The sequence below is a fragment of the Bidens hawaiensis genome, unplaced genomic scaffold (assembly GCF_021521415.1).
Source record: "Bidens hawaiensis isolate Kalapana, Puna unplaced genomic scaffold, B.hawaiensis_p1.1 tig00016126_1, whole genome shotgun sequence".
Classification (NCBI taxonomy): Eukaryota; Viridiplantae; Streptophyta; class Magnoliopsida; order Asterales; family Asteraceae; genus Bidens; species Bidens hawaiensis.
Window position 1 is genome coordinate 101,903 of NW_027492469.1, and position 17,647 is coordinate 119,549.

At 34.6% G+C, this 17,647-nt stretch overlaps 3 protein-coding genes across 3 annotated transcripts; 2 read left to right on the plus strand and 1 right to left on the minus strand.

Annotated features, from left to right (window-relative positions):
- The first annotated feature begins 3,411 nt into the window (after positions 1-3,411).
- Positions 3,412-4,675, plus strand: LOC143550713 (acyl-lipid (9+3)-(E)-desaturase-like). Its single transcript, XM_077041316.1, has one exon. The coding sequence runs from the start codon at positions 3,454-3,456 to the stop codon at positions 4,582-4,584; it is 1,131 nt and encodes a 376-aa protein (XP_076897431.1). The 5' UTR covers positions 3,412-3,453; the 3' UTR covers positions 4,585-4,675.
- A 624-nt stretch (positions 4,676-5,299) lies between these two features.
- LOC143550712 (putative E3 ubiquitin-protein ligase LIN) lies at positions 5,300-9,983 on the minus strand. The gene is made up of 7 exons (XM_077041315.1): positions 8,427-9,983; positions 7,606-7,776; positions 6,885-7,519; positions 6,660-6,804; positions 6,312-6,563; positions 5,900-6,212; positions 5,300-5,726 (listed from the first exon to the last, which is right to left on the minus strand). The coding sequence occupies exons 1-7, from the start codon at positions 9,960-9,962 to the stop codon at positions 5,611-5,613; spliced, it is 3,168 nt and encodes a 1,055-aa protein (XP_076897430.1). The 5' UTR covers positions 9,963-9,983; the 3' UTR covers positions 5,300-5,610.
- Positions 9,984-16,285: 6,302 nt separating this feature from the next.
- Positions 16,286-17,586, plus strand: LOC143550699 (callose synthase 3-like). Its single transcript, XM_077041307.1, has 4 exons — positions 16,286-16,403; positions 17,100-17,200; positions 17,277-17,392; positions 17,487-17,586. Exons 1-4 carry the CDS (start codon positions 16,286-16,288, stop codon positions 17,584-17,586), a joined length of 435 nt encoding a protein of 144 aa, XP_076897422.1.
- The last annotated feature ends 61 nt before the right edge of the window (positions 17,587-17,647 follow it).

Below are 17,647 nucleotides of genomic sequence, written 5' to 3' on the forward strand. Positions count from 1 at the left end.
CATTTATAAGATCTGCGATTTTCAACGAGGCACTAAAGCGAATGAAAATAATCATAAAAATATTGAATCACATATGCGTGTTATGAAGCGTTGACTCGTCAAATAATTTTAATATATGGATAATACTATAATATAATAATTGTTATATTATAATATAAATAATAATATAATAATAAAATTAATAACAATAATATAATAATATGGTAATGTAATAATAATTATGATATAATAATAATTCTAATATAATAATAATCATAATATTTTATTATTATTATTGGTGGTGGTGGTGTTGATTCCATTCGTTGAAGGAATGAAAAAAAACACCTACTTATTAAAGAATGAAAATCCTATATTTAGAGGGAATTTCATTCATTATGGAATAGTTCGTTCTATTACTACATGACAACAAAACATGGCTTTTTTAATTCATTTGGAATAATCCATTCCATTCCACCTTTTATTTCCTTCTACCAAACAGTGCCAAACGCTACCTTAATACCATCAATACAGAACCACATTCTAAAAAATGTATTTAGATAATCTTTATATATGCTAGTTTTAAGGTGGAAAAGTTAGAAAAACTTTCAAAAGAAACAAGTAACATGATTTTTAGAAAGACAAGCTTAACATATGTTGAAAGTATGACTAGATAACTTAATTCGGATCTTAAGCTCAATTCAAGTAGCAAAAAGTAAAAAGAACATCTCAACAACTGTTTAATTAGGCTATGTGTTCTCAGCTAACTAAAGACCTCTGGTTAAAGCATCACGCCAACGTCACGTAGGTAGGATCCATTAACTAACGCTCAACTAATGTTTTGTGGAGTAACTAAAAATTAAATAATAGAAAAAAGACAAAAAAAGAAAAGAAAAAATCTGATTGGTGCATTAAGAATGGACCCCACTTGATTTAGTCATGTTGGGCGCTAACCTAACAAAGAAGAAGAAAAACCCTTTATTGGCGCCCCCTTTGTTTAAAGCGACATAATGTTCGGGCGTTAAACTGTCCATGTGACACTTGATTGACGCCCCTAGTTAACCCATAACGGTTATGAATGTATTTATTGTGGAATAAACCAATCCAATACATCACGCCCATGGTTTATGGTTATTAATAATACCACAACCGTCCATACTCCATTTAAAGTATTAATCTGGCTTAACGTCAGTGGATGACGTGTGAGGACAAAACTATCAACCTACACGCGTATAGTGTATCCTTACATTACATGCTTTGCTGCAGTTACAGTCCCACTCTCCATAAACCCTCCAACATTTTTAAAGTTTATAAATGTCCTTAATGAATCACATATGTTACACTTGAGTAATATGTAAGTGCTCACATTTATATAGTTATCTTTGGTTTTTATAGCTTTAAAGGTTCCTCTCTGTTTATTTAATTATAGGTTAGTAAGTCTGACTAGGTTTCGATTAGAAAATTAAAATGATCCTAAAACTTCTCACAATAACGGTATATAGTCTTCCTTTGTAGAAATTTCAAAATTATCGAATCAAACTTAAAAGTTTCTTATTTGATGGTATTTATAGTATGAATAATCTCGTCTTTGGTAGTTTGCCGTTGTTCTCGTCTTAGGGTTGGGGGAGGCGGCTTGCAGATTGGTCGTTTGTATGCTCTGAAATATATTTTTTTTGAAAGGCTACTCAAGTTTACTATGTCATCTAAATGAATTCAGAGATTCAAATCGTCAATAAATAAGTAAATAAATAATCCCAATGGGAAACGTCATTGAATCCATCCACAACTCAAATAAAGATTGTCTTTGACGGTGCTAAAGGCTTAATTGGACATATAGATAAACATACTAAAATTGGTTGAATCTCTAACTAGATCACGTGAAACTGTACTTATGGTGAAGAAAACAATTGAGTTACGTGAACACGCTACTTTTTGTTTATAATAATAATAATAATAATTAAGAAACAATCTTTTCATTCCAAATATCCGAGACTTTATGCTTCGGAGCGCAAAGGGTTATAAAAAAAAACTAAATAAAAAAATATAAAGGTTGAATTTGATACATTTTAAAAGCAGTGATCTGCGGCTGACCATTGTTCTTTTACAAAGGCTACTTTGTCCAGCTGTTAAAACCTCAGGGGTACGTTACGAAAAACCATTCTTTATATAAACCAGCTCGACCATTTTGTGAACACGAAGAAGCCCTTGGTCTCTCACAGCTGAGACACTAAGTGCTTGATGCTCTGTATTCGGATCGATTCAGGTGCTTTATATCTACCTCTATTGATTAACAAATTAGGTTTAGAATTACATGATTGCATGCAAGAGATTCATTCATTATCGAGTTTTAATTTTGATTTTTGGTTTATTTAGCTGCATTATTAACTGATCAACAGATCAGTTTGATTACCGTTCTTTGCGATTTCGATTCGATTCATTGCACTCAGTTTGTTATATATTTGTGCGTTTGTTGCATGTGATTTTGATCCATGTCACTCACTTGCACTCTTAATTTGTAAAATATTAATGTTTTTTTATAGATATTTTTTATTTACTAGTTGAGTCATAGAAATAATGTTTATTTCTTTGACAGGTGTCAATCGGTTAATTTAATTTTCAGTAGTAATGTGACTAATGTCATAAATGTCAGCATTTGTTGATGCATTTTCGGTCATTATTTTGCAGTAAAGCTAAAAAACACGCTGATTTTTGTGATTCTTATGCATACGTGTTAATTGACAACCAGATCTATGACATCTGGATACCTCTTTGTTAGGGGTGTAAATGAGTTGTTAGCCACTTGAGATCGGCTCGTAAAAACTTAAATTATGCCGAGCTTAAACAAGCTCCAGCCTGAAAATAAGTTTCTTCAATGAAAGAGCCCAAAAGAACCCAGGCCTGAGTCGTGAGCCTAAACGAGCTTATTATTTATATAACTTTTATTTACAATGTATAGTATATATTTTTTTTTATTTAATCATAATTATTATTATATATAAAATTATGACAAAAAATAACTTAATAGTATATATTATGTTACATATAAAATTATAATTAAAAATTTATTTTTATTTTTATTTAATCATAATTATTATTATATATAAAATTATGATGAAACATAGCTTAATAATATATATTATGTTACATATAAAATTATAGTTAAAAATCTAATAAAAATAGTTATAAATATATATAAATTGATTAACAAATAATTAGCAAACCGGCCTCGAGCTTGAAAAACTACTCACAAGTAGCTCAAGTTCTAGAAATATAGTTTGAAATGAGCTGAGATCGAGCTCTTTGTAAGTTAAACAAGCCAGGCTCGACTTCTTCGTAAGCTAAACGAGCCGAGCTCGAGCCTAGTTGAGCTTGGCCCGGACTCTGCTCGTTTACACCCATACTAGTCTTTGTTCTGGTCATGGTTAATTAATTTTGCATGTACAGGTTGAAGAGTCCGGTCAAACAGTCAACAACAAGATGGGAGCAGGAGAATGCATGGCTGCAACCGATGACAACAACCCACTGGAACGAGTCCCTCATTCCAAACCACCATTCACCATCAGTGACCTCAAGAAAGCCATCCCACCACACTGCTTCCACCGCTCCCTAACCCGCTCTTTCTCATACGTCCTATCCGACCTCGCCATAACCGCGGTCCTCTATCACCTTGCCACCACCTACTTCCACCATCTCCCCACCCCATTCACCACCTTAGCCTGGCTCTCTTACTGGATAGCCCAAGGCTGTGTCCTAACCGGTGTCTGGGTCATAGCCCACGAATGCGGTCACCACGCGTTTAGTGATTATCAATGGGTTGATGACACCGTGGGCTTCGTACTCCATTCGGCCCTACTGGTCCCATACTTCTCATGGAAGTATAGTCACAACCGCCACCACTCCAACACTGGCTCACTCGAACGGGACGAGGTTTTCGTCCCTAAATATCGTTCGAAAGTCCCATGGTACTCCAAATACTTTAACAACACAACGGGCCGGATCCTCGCGCTATTTATAACCCTCACTCTAGGCTGGCCCTTATACTTAGCTTTTAACGTGTCGGGCCGACCCTATGACCGTTTCGCGTGTCATTATGACCCGAGCAGTCCGATATACAACGAACGCAAACGTTACCAAATATTCCTGTCTGACGTCGGGATTGTCATCACATCGCTCGTCTTGTTACGTGTGGCTCTAGCGAAAGGGGTGGTTTGGGTGGTTTGTGTCTATGGGGTTCCGTTGATGATCGTGAACGCGTTTTTGGTGTTGATTACTTATCTTCAACATACTCATTCGTGCTTGCCTCATTATGATAGCTCGGAATGGGAGTGGTTAAAGGGGGCGTTGGCTACGGTGGACCGTGACTATGGTGTGTTGAACAAGGTGTTTCATCATATTACTGATACACATGTGGTGCACCATTTGTTTTCAACAATGCCACATTATAACGCGATGGAAGCGAAGAAGGCGGTGGCACCGTTGCTTGGGGAGTATTATCGGTTCGATGAGACTCCGTTTTATGTTGCCGTGTGGAGGGAGATGAAGGAGTGCATATTCGTGGAGGTGGATGCGGAGGGGAAGAAAGGTGTGTTTTGGTACAAGAATAAATAGCAAGTGTGTTTTGTTTAGGATGTTATGACTATGGGTAGTGTTTTGGTTTTGGTTTATGTGTATGTTGTTGTCGTTCATGTGTATGTCAGATGGATGTAATGCAGCAAGCAGTGGCTGTGGGGTATGCTTTGGTATTGTCTATGAATACAATGGGCTGTGGGGTATGTTTCAGTATTGTCTTTGAACATAATTGTTGTTTAAAGTAAGATTCTACTTGTTTACGCCCCTGACTATATGTTTATGTCGCTTGTTAAATTATCAACTGTGGTCTAACTAATGAGTGCAAAACAGTGGTCTAACTAAAGAGTGCATAATAGTCTTGCCACGTAGGTCGTGGGCTTCTACTAGCCCACAAGTCTAACTAAAGAGTGCATAACAGTCTTGCCACGTAGGTCGTGGGCTTTTACCAGCCCACCAGTTAACAAGTGCAATATAAAAGAAAATTATTTTAAAATAGAAGAAATGTGTTATTATTTTAAAATAAAAGAAATGTGTATGCATGTGATTGGTGGAGTACTGATGGGGGTAGTGGACCCTGCCTCAGCTCTAACAGAGTGCGCCTCCCCATTGATTGGGCGTTACCCCATAATAGAGTCTTGGCATAACATGCGAAACAAAACTTAGAAAACTTCCTACATATTTGACTTGGAAACATGAATAAAATTTTACTAGCAACGCGTATATAGACATAGATGAAAACAACACTTCCTTGGAGTTCTACAACCAAAATCACACAGAAATGGTAATTGTACAATACAAAGAAGATCAAACCAATCGAAAGGATAGATCGGTCGTAGTCTATTAACAAATATACAAATCAACATTCAAAATCTCCATGAACAATCCCACTATTCACAAGTACAGATTGTCATAACCAACCATCAGACATTGAAACTGCCTAGGCAAGGGTCATAGGCAACTAGCAAGATATGTCCTTTTTGTGGGTCATATGAGAAACCATGCTAGTTTTAAGAAGATAAGACAGATCATGGATGTATGACCATAATCAGAAAACTAGAAAGATTGTTAATCTTTCTGAGATATTAACGCATACAGTTCTTTTGCGGTCCAGCTTTCTTCTAGAAGGTCGCTTAGAGGAGCTGCAATCTCATTGGCCATTGTTGACAAGATGTTCATGCAATCTGTAGCCATTAACAGTTCATCTTAATATCTTATAAACCCTTGTATTCATAAAACCTTATTCCTTTTCTATTTGTTTATATCATGCTTTGTCAATAAAGAGATGGTTCATAAGCAACCATATTGTAAAGTTAAATTTTGAGCATATTTATGTAATATAAAAGAAAATGCTAACCTGCGATTTTGCTAAAACTGAGGAGAGATGCTGCAGCAAGAATCTTGTGTTCTATCCATTCACTATTTTCAAGATTATCTTTCAGTTTCGAGATGAGTACCGAGAAAGCCGAAAGCTGGAACTCAAACTCAGGTAATAAAGCAATTGAAGAACTGAACCACACCATCGTGGTCAAGCTTACTTTTGTCATTTCACGGTGTCCACAACTCAACCACTGGGAAACTGAATCCAGAAACGACTTTTTCCCGTCACTAACAAGAGATGTTGACAATCTGGTCAACCAATCTTCAACGGCCTCATCCTCCTCATTATCCTATAAACCATAGCGTTTGTGAAATATTAAAGAACTCAATCATGTAACCATAACAATGTTAAAAAAAATCATCAAAACTTTAAGAAGAGAGAAAATTACCTCCAAAATGTTATCTTTGGCTGTGACTTTGTCTTCTAGAACATCTGGTTCATGTATATTATACAAACCAGCTTTCTGCAGGATATAATCCTGTGTGATCACCTTCCCAGAGAAAGATATACGCCCACCCATTATGATAAGTGCTCTACAGCATGTTTCTCGCATCTTTTCATCGTAAAGACTGGTATCAAGAGCAGATGTGATTGTATCAACAGCTTCCTCTCTATATATGCTGTACTTCTGTTGATCCACCTGTCATTTTGAATATAAACACCACAATAATCAAATGTGTGCACACATGTCACGCTAACTTTAGTATTTAACTAAATAATTTTTTTATGAACATACCAGAAGATCCAAGTGTAACAGGAGCACAGCAACCAAGGGCTTTTGCTCAGGTGAACAACTCTGAAGAAAAAGTAGCAAAGTATGCATTGAACTCATTATATCCTCCTTCTGCAAGCCACTTAAGAAAAAATAGACATCTTTTCTCCTAAAGTAACAAACCATTAACAGAAGTTATCAATTTTAAACAACAGAAAATTATACATATTGTATTAAAAACTGAAATACCTGTTTAAACAAACTAGATCAAAAAGAAGAAACGCTGCATTTGATCTTGCTTTTACTTCTTTGCAGTGAAGCAGCCCAAGAACACCCTGTTTATCAATGTGTCTAGTCACATGATTTCTGCAACTAGAATCAGCTTCAATACAGATCAACAGCAATGCAGTGACACGAGTTTTTTCGTCCAAATTTCCATACCGAAATCTTTGGATTAAAAACTGTAAACCCCCAAGAGAAACTAAATGTTTTGCATTTGCTGTATTTTCCTCTCTACCAAAAACAGTAAGAAGTTGTTCTAATATGAAAACAGCTGCTTCAGCCTTATACTCATGTTCCCTAGGACTTCCCGTGGGTAGAGAAGCAGAGGATAACATCTCCCTAGAGTGCTTTGATTTCCAGCCGTCAATGAGTCGCTTCAATATAGAGTTGGTGAAAGGGACAGTATGGTATTCCAATGTTTTTCCAGAAACAGGACATGTTTTATTGCCCTTAATAAACCATTCCATGATAGCTACTCGCTCATAGGTTTGACCGGTCTCTAGAGTCACAGGATCTTCAAAAATGTGTCCGGTTAAAGGGCATATATAATCCTCGGGAACATTCAAGAAAAAGTGTCCTCTATCAGCATTTGATTTTATTGGCTGCAGTATATAAGAGAAATATAAAATTATGAAAAAAGGGAAACAAAGGGTATTGAACGGAGTGTTAGATATAGACATATAGTTACCGAAGAGTCTGGATGTTTTTTATCATCTAAATGTATCAACTGACTATCAGTTTGTTGCAGTCCAAAGAAAAACTTTGCTAGCCTCTTGAGAGTAAGTTCATTGACTTTTGCAACTGGAAGTGACTGTAGCATATCAGTGCCCTCTGATCCTTCTAAGGCTACTATTTCACCCTGTTACATTTGAGAATTTGAATTCATGTGCAGGTTACTTAGCCGGATGTATGTGGAAATATAATGATGATTATATAAGGGGATATAGAGTAAGTTGTGCTGCTTTTTATACAACTTTCAAACAAGACCTATGATTAGCATTGAAGCAATTGATCTGACCTTCTTCTGCTGGACGTGTACTTTAAAAAGTAAAAGTAATTAAGTGATTTTGAATTATTAGAATCAAAGATGATTAGTTGTAAAAAAACAGGCTGTGTCGGATATTATAATCATCGGATAATTAACTGTTTTGATTGTTCAAAAAAGCTAACAAATAAAATGAGCCGTGAGAAAAGGGATATTCATATCGTGAGATGAGAGTAAGACTGTCCTGATTAGTTTAAACCAAGGGGTAATTAGGTTATTTTAGCTTATCTTTTAATAATGAATTTTGTTACAACTTATACAAAACTGATTATTTGACCACTAAATACTCAAATAAACAGAAGCAGAAAAATCAAGTAATAAGTTTCAAAACACATCATAACACTCCCTAAAGTTTGATTGTTTGATCGTAACGTAAACAGAAAGCAGTTCTGATTATTACTGTGAAGTGTTAAATAACTAGTGTCATCAAACCAACTGAAAAATCAATATTAATATTAAAATACCTGAAAAGTTTCCTGGTCCTTTTTTACATCTAAATCTTTATATTCAACTTCTTCCAAAGGGTATGTAAGCGTCCTTTTATCTTCCACCACAGACCCATCAAAACTATAAGTATCATCATCTGATCTCTGTAAATACTGATAATCATCCACCTCAGCAGGTACTGATTTGTGCATCTGACCAAATACAGAATCATATAACTTCTTGCTGACCATAGGCTGAGACGAAAACGACGGGCTACCAAAATCGAAACTGTTTCCATTCCCACCCGAATGTTGAATTCTATGAACAGAAGCCATTGGAACATGGATTGAAGGAACCGAGGGAGCTTCAACATCATCGGTGATCCAATCCTTGTAGTATAATGCAAACTGGTAAGTACCCGAATCCAAAATATCATAATAAACTTTCTTAAGCTCCTTTAGCTTCCTTGCATTATGCGGGTCGTCTGCTAGAGAATTAACTTCTTGATTGTACCATGTTTCTAAATGTGATAAATGCGGGTGAAAAACATCTTCCCACAATTCAGGAACCAATGTGGTTCGAGATGCGAATGGAGAATCACAGAACATTTGCAAAAGATGTTTGGCTGCGATCCGTTCTTTTTTCTGTAGTTGATATATCACACTTAAATACAAGTGACCACAAGCTGACAAAATGGAATTTGGAAACCCGGATGTAAACCCGTCTTTTAAATCATTTGCATTTAGGCCGGTGATCACACTTAACTGTAAAGAAGCCTTTTTTAACGGTTTTCCGTTAGCAAGATTCTCTGCAGCCTTTTTAACAGTTTCTATAGCTTGTTCAAGGTTAGATATAACTTTGCTTTCAGCAACTATTTCTTCTTCTAACTTCGGAAAATTAAGTGCAGCGAAGCAGTTATGATACACTGATGTCCTGAAATCTTGGTCCTTTAGGTATCTTTTAATGTAACCACTCAAAATAGATATTATTGCTTTGATTGCCACCTCATCAAGAGCGACTTCACCAACAGACTCAATCTCAACTGGCTTGCGGGCCCTACTCTCACGCACACTTTCTTTTTTTTGTGTACTATTGTTTGATCTGTTAGATGATGAACCAGGTCGGTTCGCACCTTTTTGATAATTATGATAATCATCATGGTCATTATCACTCTTGCTAATCGGAGGACTATATACGCCATTTAGATATATATCTTTGTACCTTCTTCTATCCACCGTTTCATCTTTGACTTCAACTATCTCATCATGAGAAAACTGTTGTGATGATTCGTTACTGTATTTGTCAAGTCTTTCCCTTTTTAGAACATCTAGTGATCTCCTACCCATGGCTTTGTCACGTTTCGGTGACTCAGCACGCATATCATATCTAATGGTATCAGAATGCGCCCTTTCTGTCTTCCTCAAACGACTTGGAATGCCAGATTTACGTTCATCTCGAAAGGGTTGAGGTGGGATTCTTGTTGTTAAGGCCCCTGATGAAGCACGGGTCATTCTCTTCGAGCTACCAGTCTTGAAACCCTCTTCAGCAAGAAGATCTTCCAGTGACATCGCCATTTAGAAGAGTTTTTGGTATGAAATCCTGTTTGAATAAACTAGAACAACGGTTATATATAAGTAATTTAACCAAAATGGTATCAAAATGTGTTCGTTTTGTTGTTTTTTTATCATGTAACGTCCAAACTCGCGCCACCAAACCCACGGGCTGCAAAGGTTACCAAACAAAAGACAAAATCCTCTAAATAATATAACGTGTTCGATTAACTGGTTACTTAAATGTGTGAATTAATTAAAAATAATAATAAAAAAACGAATCATATTTAAAAGATTTGTTAGCAGCTTTTTTTAGTAAGATAGTTTAATAGTTGAAGTTCTTCAAATCGGTTGTAATTCATATTCTTCATTCAATATAAAACAAACAAACAAACAAAAATTAATTATGTTAATAAGATGAAAATACTGTTACTTCAAGCTGTGAATAATGGAGGTATATAATTCATATATATATAATATACATAGATATAATACTCTTAATGGACCCTGCTTATACAACTACTTGTTTTCATGATCATATAATCACATAAAACTCAAGAAGTGTATATATAAAACTAGTATAAAAAAAAGTAACTGAAACAAATAAAACAAACTTATTTCTATGAAATCTTTTAAATATTCCTCAAAAACTGGTTGCATAAACAATACAAAATCTTATCCTAATACAACAGCTAAGTAACTACCATCTTCTTTAATCTCGCATCAATTCATTTCAGTCATTCAGGCATTTTATTAAACATATGGTGAGCATGTTCACAAAAGAAAAAAAAAAGGATTTAAACGTACGTACCCTTAAACTTAATCTTGTGGATATAAACCTGATCAGAATCATAAAGTCGTATGATGATGGGAGAAGAAAGTGCAAAAGTGAAAGATAGCAAAAGCGACTGAGTGAAGGCCATTGGTTGGTTAGTTGATGTAACAAATAATAATGATAATGTGGTCAACGACAAATGGAGATGAGAAGGCTACAGAGGACGGGACAAATGGGAGAAGACAAGGTCGAATGACGAATCATGTTAGTTTATTATTGAGGTTGAGCCGGCCGAATCAGTGACATGTATGGAATCTGTTCGACGTTTACTAAGCCGTCGTCATCGTCTCTGTCGATCGATGTGGAATTGTTCTTCGAATGTCCACTCTTCGGCATTGAATATATCAAACCTCAGCATATGATATGTTAAGGGGTTTCACCTCCTTATGAAGTTAAGATAGAAAAGTGCAGCTTATCACCATTTCCTTTCACGTAATACAAAAACCAAAAAGTTTTTTTTTTACTAATCATAAGTTATAAGTTACGAGAAGGTATAAGTTACGAGAAGGTAAAAATAAGGAATCCCAAACATCCCTAAGAAGTGAAGTCTGATACCATTGCAAATCGGTTGGATGGACAGTCTTTTGGTAAACATGATATTGTTATTTCCCCAAAAAAGAAAAAAAAATGAGAGAAAACATATTTTAGGGATAAGCGTTTCGGTACAGGTACTGATTTGTATCCGTATCAAATTCGGTATTGATTTAGTGTCGTCGGTACTGAACCGGTACCAGGTTTTGAGTTTCGGTAATGGTAAGGTATCGTATTTCCCGAATTTTACACGAAATACCAGAACCGGTATCAAATATTTCCGAATTTCAGGATCGGGACCAGTACCATACTGAGCTCATCCCTGCTCAATTCCCACAAACACCCGAATATATCCACATATAAAATGTTTTTTTATTATATTGGTCTATCATACATGTATGTCATGCGCCCTTAAATTGTCTCCAATATACCCTGTGAACCCCCCCCCCCCCCCTTTTTCATTTTTTGAACAACTAATTGTTTTTCTACATATATCACATCATGTCTAAAATGAGACTAGAATCCAAATGCAAAGACGAATGCCCTTGGAAGCCTTTACCATTGGAGAGTATTCATCTATAGAAGCTTTTAGCTGAGGTGCCTTTGCATATGTGCATGGGGTTTATGTGAAAAGGCGGATCCAAAGTAAAACAAAAATAAAAAGTATTCAGATATTGTGTATAATGGATAGATGATGATGCTGAAAATAAAAAGGATAAATATATTTGTAGTGTTAGAGATAAAATTGAGGTTTTTAAGGATTTGTAAATATATTATGTGACAGATGACGTGACAATTAACGGCGCCTAAAGGCGCACATAGCATTGAATGAAGATAGTCTAAGAGATGTGCGTCTCCAACATGCGGAAATATATTTTTGCATTTGCCGCGCAAATGGTTGCTACGATAGACATTCTGAAAAAACACCACCCCGCGTTACTCGTGGTTTGGCAATTTTATTATCTTATCTTCTTAGCTTTAAACATAATAATGGCTTAAAGATTTTGTCGGTTTGTATATATTTATACTAAGTGTTGTAGCTAGCCATCGGCCATGTTGCGCCACCGAAGACCATGTGACCTGTTTTTATTGGTCTCAGTTTCTAATTTCTTTTAACGTTTACCAGCTTGTTAGTGTGTTGGCATTGACGCCCCTGCGTAACGGTGTTTGGCGTCCCGGAAGGCGCTAACATGCCATAGGTGGAGCCGTATGGCCCTTTTCACGACACGTGGTGTGTGATGTGTTTGATTTGGGCTACATTTAAATTTAGAAAGTAATCATTATTTTAATATGTTGTCATGTTATGTGTTTAAATTATTTCATAGAACAATCAGTTCTGTTAGTTATTGGTGGTTGTATAAAATTATATATCACCTTCATGCTTTGGAAAGTGCTTGTTTGTATGTTTGTTATAAACACAATTTTAATAATTTAAATTAGAGAAAATACCATAAAAAACCAATATACTTTCTGTTTTTTCTCATAAAAGTTTCGCAGCATTTTATTGAACATTAAAGTCCCTCTACATGTCAAATTTAAACAAAAAAATAACATAACTTATAAAAACATATATTTTTACTTATGTGGCAAAATTTGACATGTAAGGGGTGCCCATGGTCCAATTTGATGGGAAATCCTGAGCCAAACTATTATTAACAGCTTTTGATTATCGAAAACCAAAACCGAACTATTACAATTTAAAACTGAACCATTAAAAATTAAAACCGAACCGTTATTAATGGTTGATTTCACTGTATTTCTCCCAACTAACTGGATTAATGGTTGTAAATCTATAAATTCTTTTAATTCTTTTGCTATGATATTAAGAAAAAATGGTATACTAACATGCTTGCAAATCTATTAATGTTTCTCATCGATGCTTCGTGCTGTTATAAAAATGGGTTTATTGATTTGTATCCCATTTGCCATATTCACTTAGATCTCATCTGCTATGGATCATGAAGGTTAAATAAATACAACTAACATCTACAAACTAATATTCAATGATAGTTATTAATTAAAATTAGTTGGTAGTGTATGCGAAAAGAGTGAATCATGTGCAAAAGGATAAACCAATTTTGTACTTTTTGTTTGAACGGTTTCATGTTTTAAACCGAACGATGAACAAGAGTGACGTAAGCAAATTTTGTTTATTATTTTTTGTTTTGTACTTTTTGTGATGTGGTTATTGTTATGTTTATTTTGTTTTTTTAATCAATTCTAGTTATAGTTATATGTTTATAGCAAATTATAAGATAAAAAAATCTCAGTTTAAGCAAATTATTATTGGTTTTGCTATAACAATATAAGCCAAAACTTTTAATTAACATCATATATATTACATGTACACGACACGACCTAAGAAAAAAATATATATATGTTTTTAGAAGTTATGCCACTTTTTTATTAAAATTTAACATGTGGAATGACTTTAACGTGCAAAAAATTGTTGAAGGACTTTTGTGAGGAAAAACAAAAAGTATGTTAGTTTTTTTGTGATATTTGCCCTTTGAATTATTCCTTAAATACAAAGTTTAAATTATGAAAATATTATATGTTTTTGTTTTCACCTGGTATTTAATATCATTGATGAACTTATACGTAAAGTTAAAAAAAAGGTGACCCAACATAAGCTAGTACATCTAGAAAATCTAGACATTACCGAGACCCTTTAGGACGGCATAGTATTCATCAAGACATTTATTTGTTTATCTAGTAGCATTATGTATTTAAAACTCTCACAGTGATGTTTGTAGAGGCAGATATTTGTAGCATTAGATATTTCTTTATCTACAACAAGTGATGTAAATTGTGTGGTATGTATATTGTCGAAATTGCGATGTCTCATAGCATATTGTTTTGGTGAATATGGAGGCTTTGAATAAAAAAGGAAAATGAGTATATGCGACGTTAAAATGACGTATAAAAGAACAAATAAAAGATTATGTATGAGCATGTCTAGTACTCATGTTGACTGTTGACGTTGAACCGAATTGGAAAATAACACTCTTATGGTAACATCAAAATAAAAATTAAAAAAACGAAAGTAATCCTATAATAGGTGAAAGACATCACATGAACATAATAATTATTATTATATAATACAATTAATAAGTTTGGTGCCGCAAAGTTTCAATTGGGCAATTTTGCGGCACCTTATTGGTCCTTTTTGGTTTGTTTTAGTTTCAGTCTGTAACAAAGTTGCGAAAACCGATCGAATGTCAATTTTGTTTTTTGTTTTGTTTTAGTTTCGATATCGTAACGAACGTGATGGAAACCAATCAAATTCGAGTAGACTTAACGCATTTTGTTTTAGTTTAGCTCCGTAACAAACGTAGCGAAAATCGATCGAATGCCGATTTTGTTTGTTGATTTTTGTTTTTGTTTTAGTTCCGGTACCGTAACAAAGTTACAGAAGCCAACTGATGAATTTGCGTAGACCCACCGCCTCAACGCCCGGGATTGACAACGGTCAGATTTTATCAACGCCCGAGTTTTGCCGGCCGAAGCCACCCCATTGGTCCAGCTAAAATTTTATTATTTTTTGTTTTTTTTTGTTTTAGTTTAGGTACAATAACACACATAACTGAAACCGACCAGGGTTTTATTGACCTGCCCCGGCGCAACGCGTCGGGTAAAACGCTAGTTAATATATATTTCGTAAGTGTTGATACGTGCCATTCAATATATTTCTCATATCAAATTGCATATGAACTTGAATCAATACATGAAAACGTTTATCTACTTGATGATTTAGTTCGTCATCAACTTTAACATAACTTGGTGGTGAAACATATCTTCAACTTTGATGATTAAAATTTTCTAATGCACTAATTTTATACTATGCGGCTTTTAATTATATATTACAATACAATATCACCATGGATTGAGGATTCATTTTGTCAACCAAATGACAAAATAACTCCTCTAAAACAAATTTCCCTCATAATTAATGTGTGTAAGGATGTAAGCAACATGAGGCATTTGTAAAGTACTCAAGACAGGTTTTTCAAAATCTGAAATCAACCGAAGCTTAAACAAACATGAGCTTAAATTATAGTTTATTTAATGAACAAGCTCTCATTCAAATTTCACATATCAAGCTTGATTAGTTTCACATGCATAATACATACCAAAATTTTAATAATATTTTTAAGATTAAATTAAAAACTTAATTTAAAAATTGTTCATTCCTCTCCATTATACCATCGACATGACAAATGCTATTGATACGATGAATAACGGCTATATTTAATCCATGTTAATAAAATTTCATGAAAACACATTGAATACTAAATCCCTTGCATGTTTGCAAGCCTTCATTTTAGGGAAAAAAAATCATGTATGTAAGTCAAAAAGAATAAGCTATGGTATAAAACACTAAAATGACTAAATTCATGGCACATGAAGTAACTTGACTGATCATGACGTATCAATTTGGTTTCACAATTACCTACATGTTGTTATTTAAACACATATAGCTATAACCAAACCATCAAATCGAGTTATAGAATAGAATTGTTAATTTATCAGCTGATTAGATTATTTCGATTTAACTTTTTAATTATTTTATTTGTTTTCTTCACGAATCTTGTTTTCAATTTTTCACCATACTTACAAGTTACAATTTAATGAGGATCGTACTCACTCAAAATATCTGCATATGACAATACGCTGCATTGCAATAATAAACCGTTTGATTCGACACCTTAAATAGATTTTATTACGGTAATAAAAACATGAAATATTTGGCACAAATAATAACTAAATCTGTTACGAATAAATAAAGAATAATGAAAAAACAAACGAAATAAGGACGGACCATGAATGGCACGTTTGAGGCATAAATGCCAAAAATTAAATTTATATATATATTTTCTCTCTCACATGCACATAATAGCTATAAAATTGCATAACACATGCATTGCAATCCCACCACCTACACGCCTCGTCTTGAATGTTGATTTAAAACTGAAGAAAGATGACATCAAAGCCGATCTTTGATATTGATATGGTGCCATCGTCGTTGGCGGAGATTGCTCCCTTTTTTCGTGTGGCTAATGAAGTTGAGCCTAGCAACCCCAGGGTTGCTTATCTTTGTAAGTTTTGCGTTCTTTCTTTTGGCGGCTCTGCTGTGAAAGGCGAACTGTTTGGTAGGAAATTTGTTTATGTTCGTCCGTTTAATAAACGGACCAGATATGAACAAAAAATTTTCGTTAGGTAAGTTTAACAAGCGAACACGAACAGAGGTCACGCTTGTTCAATAGTGTTCGTGAACGTTCAGTAAGCTGTTCGTTTACGTCTGTCCATTTAAGTGTTAAGTTTTTTTGGATATCATGTGGTGTAATTCCAGATTTGTGGGTGAATTTGTGATTATTATTTGTGAATTAATATGTAATTGTTTATGTTCGTTTGTCCGTTAGAGTCATTTATGTGTTGTTTACCCTTAGAGTCGTTTTTGCTCGTTTGCCCATTACTGTCCAATAGCGTCCGACTGCCCGCTTTACAATATTACACAAATAGACATGAACAAACTCAATTCCTGAATGAATGAATACGGACACGAATTTTCGTTCAGTAGAGTTCCCGTGAACCGTCCGTTTGTCCTACAAAAACTTAACATACGAACACAAACAAGGCTTCATCCAGTTCAGTTCGGTTCGTTTACATCCCTACATGATTGTGTGTGAAAGCGACAAAGTTACATTTGTTTTCCCTCCATTTCTTGTGCACTTTAATTTTTATTATTTTATTATTATTATTATTTTGCCATTTTTCTTATTTAATGATTGCAGGCCAATTTTGTGCATTTGAGAAAGCCTATAATCTGGATCGCGATTGTAGAGGACATGGCGTCCTTTCGTTCCGAACCGCCCTTTTAAAATGGCTCGAAAACGTAAGTATTCTCTTATGGCCTTATGGGGTGTTAGGAATTAACTTCACTCTTTAGATCAATGTTTCGTCTGAAACAGAACAACAATTCAACCTTAACTACGCGAAAGGAAGAAAGTGATGTCAGTGAAATGCGGAGCTTTTATCGACATTACTACTCAAAGTACACCCAAGCTTTGCAAAACAAGGCAAACCGGTGAGTGTCTTAAGATGCAAAATGGTCCTTTTTAACTTCTACTTGTTTGTTTCTTCTCTTTTTCGATACTTGACTTTTACATATGTGCATGCAGTTCAGATCTTACCAAAAGATATCAAACTGCTAGTGTTCTCTATGAGGTTTTAGAGTCTATTGATCCAGAAGTGAAAGTTGATGGTGAGGTGGGCACATGACGAATCTTTTTACATAATTGTTTTGGTTCTATTGCTATATTATTGTATGAACTCTAAAATA

Bases quoted from the DNA above. Each gene is read 5' to 3' on its own strand.
- LOC143550713 (XM_077041316.1), top strand. From the start codon at position 3,454: ATGGGAGCAGGAGAATGCATGGCTGCAACCGATGACAACAACCCACTG.
- LOC143550699 (XM_077041307.1), top strand. From the start codon at position 16,286: ATGACATCAAAGCCGATCTTTGATATTGATATGGTGCCATCGTCGTTG. The intron at 17,201-17,276 runs GTAAGTATTCTC...CGTCTGAAACAG, and splicing joins TTTTAAAATGGCTCGAAAAC to AACAACAATTCAACCTTAAC. The intron at 17,393-17,486 runs GTGAGTGTCTTA...ATGTGCATGCAG, and splicing joins TTGCAAAACAAGGCAAACCG to TTCAGATCTTACCAAAAGAT.
- LOC143550712 (XM_077041315.1), bottom strand. From the start codon at position 9,962: ATGGCGATGTCACTGGAAGATCTTCTTGCTGAAGAGGGTTTCAAGACT. The intron at 7,777-8,426 runs GTATTTTAATAT...CAAATGTAACAG, and splicing joins AGGACCAGGAAACTTTTCAG to GGTGAAATAGTAGCCTTAGA. The intron at 6,213-6,311 runs GTAATTTTCTCT...TATGGTTTATAG, and splicing joins CCAAAGATAACATTTTGGAG to GATAATGAGGAGGATGAGGC.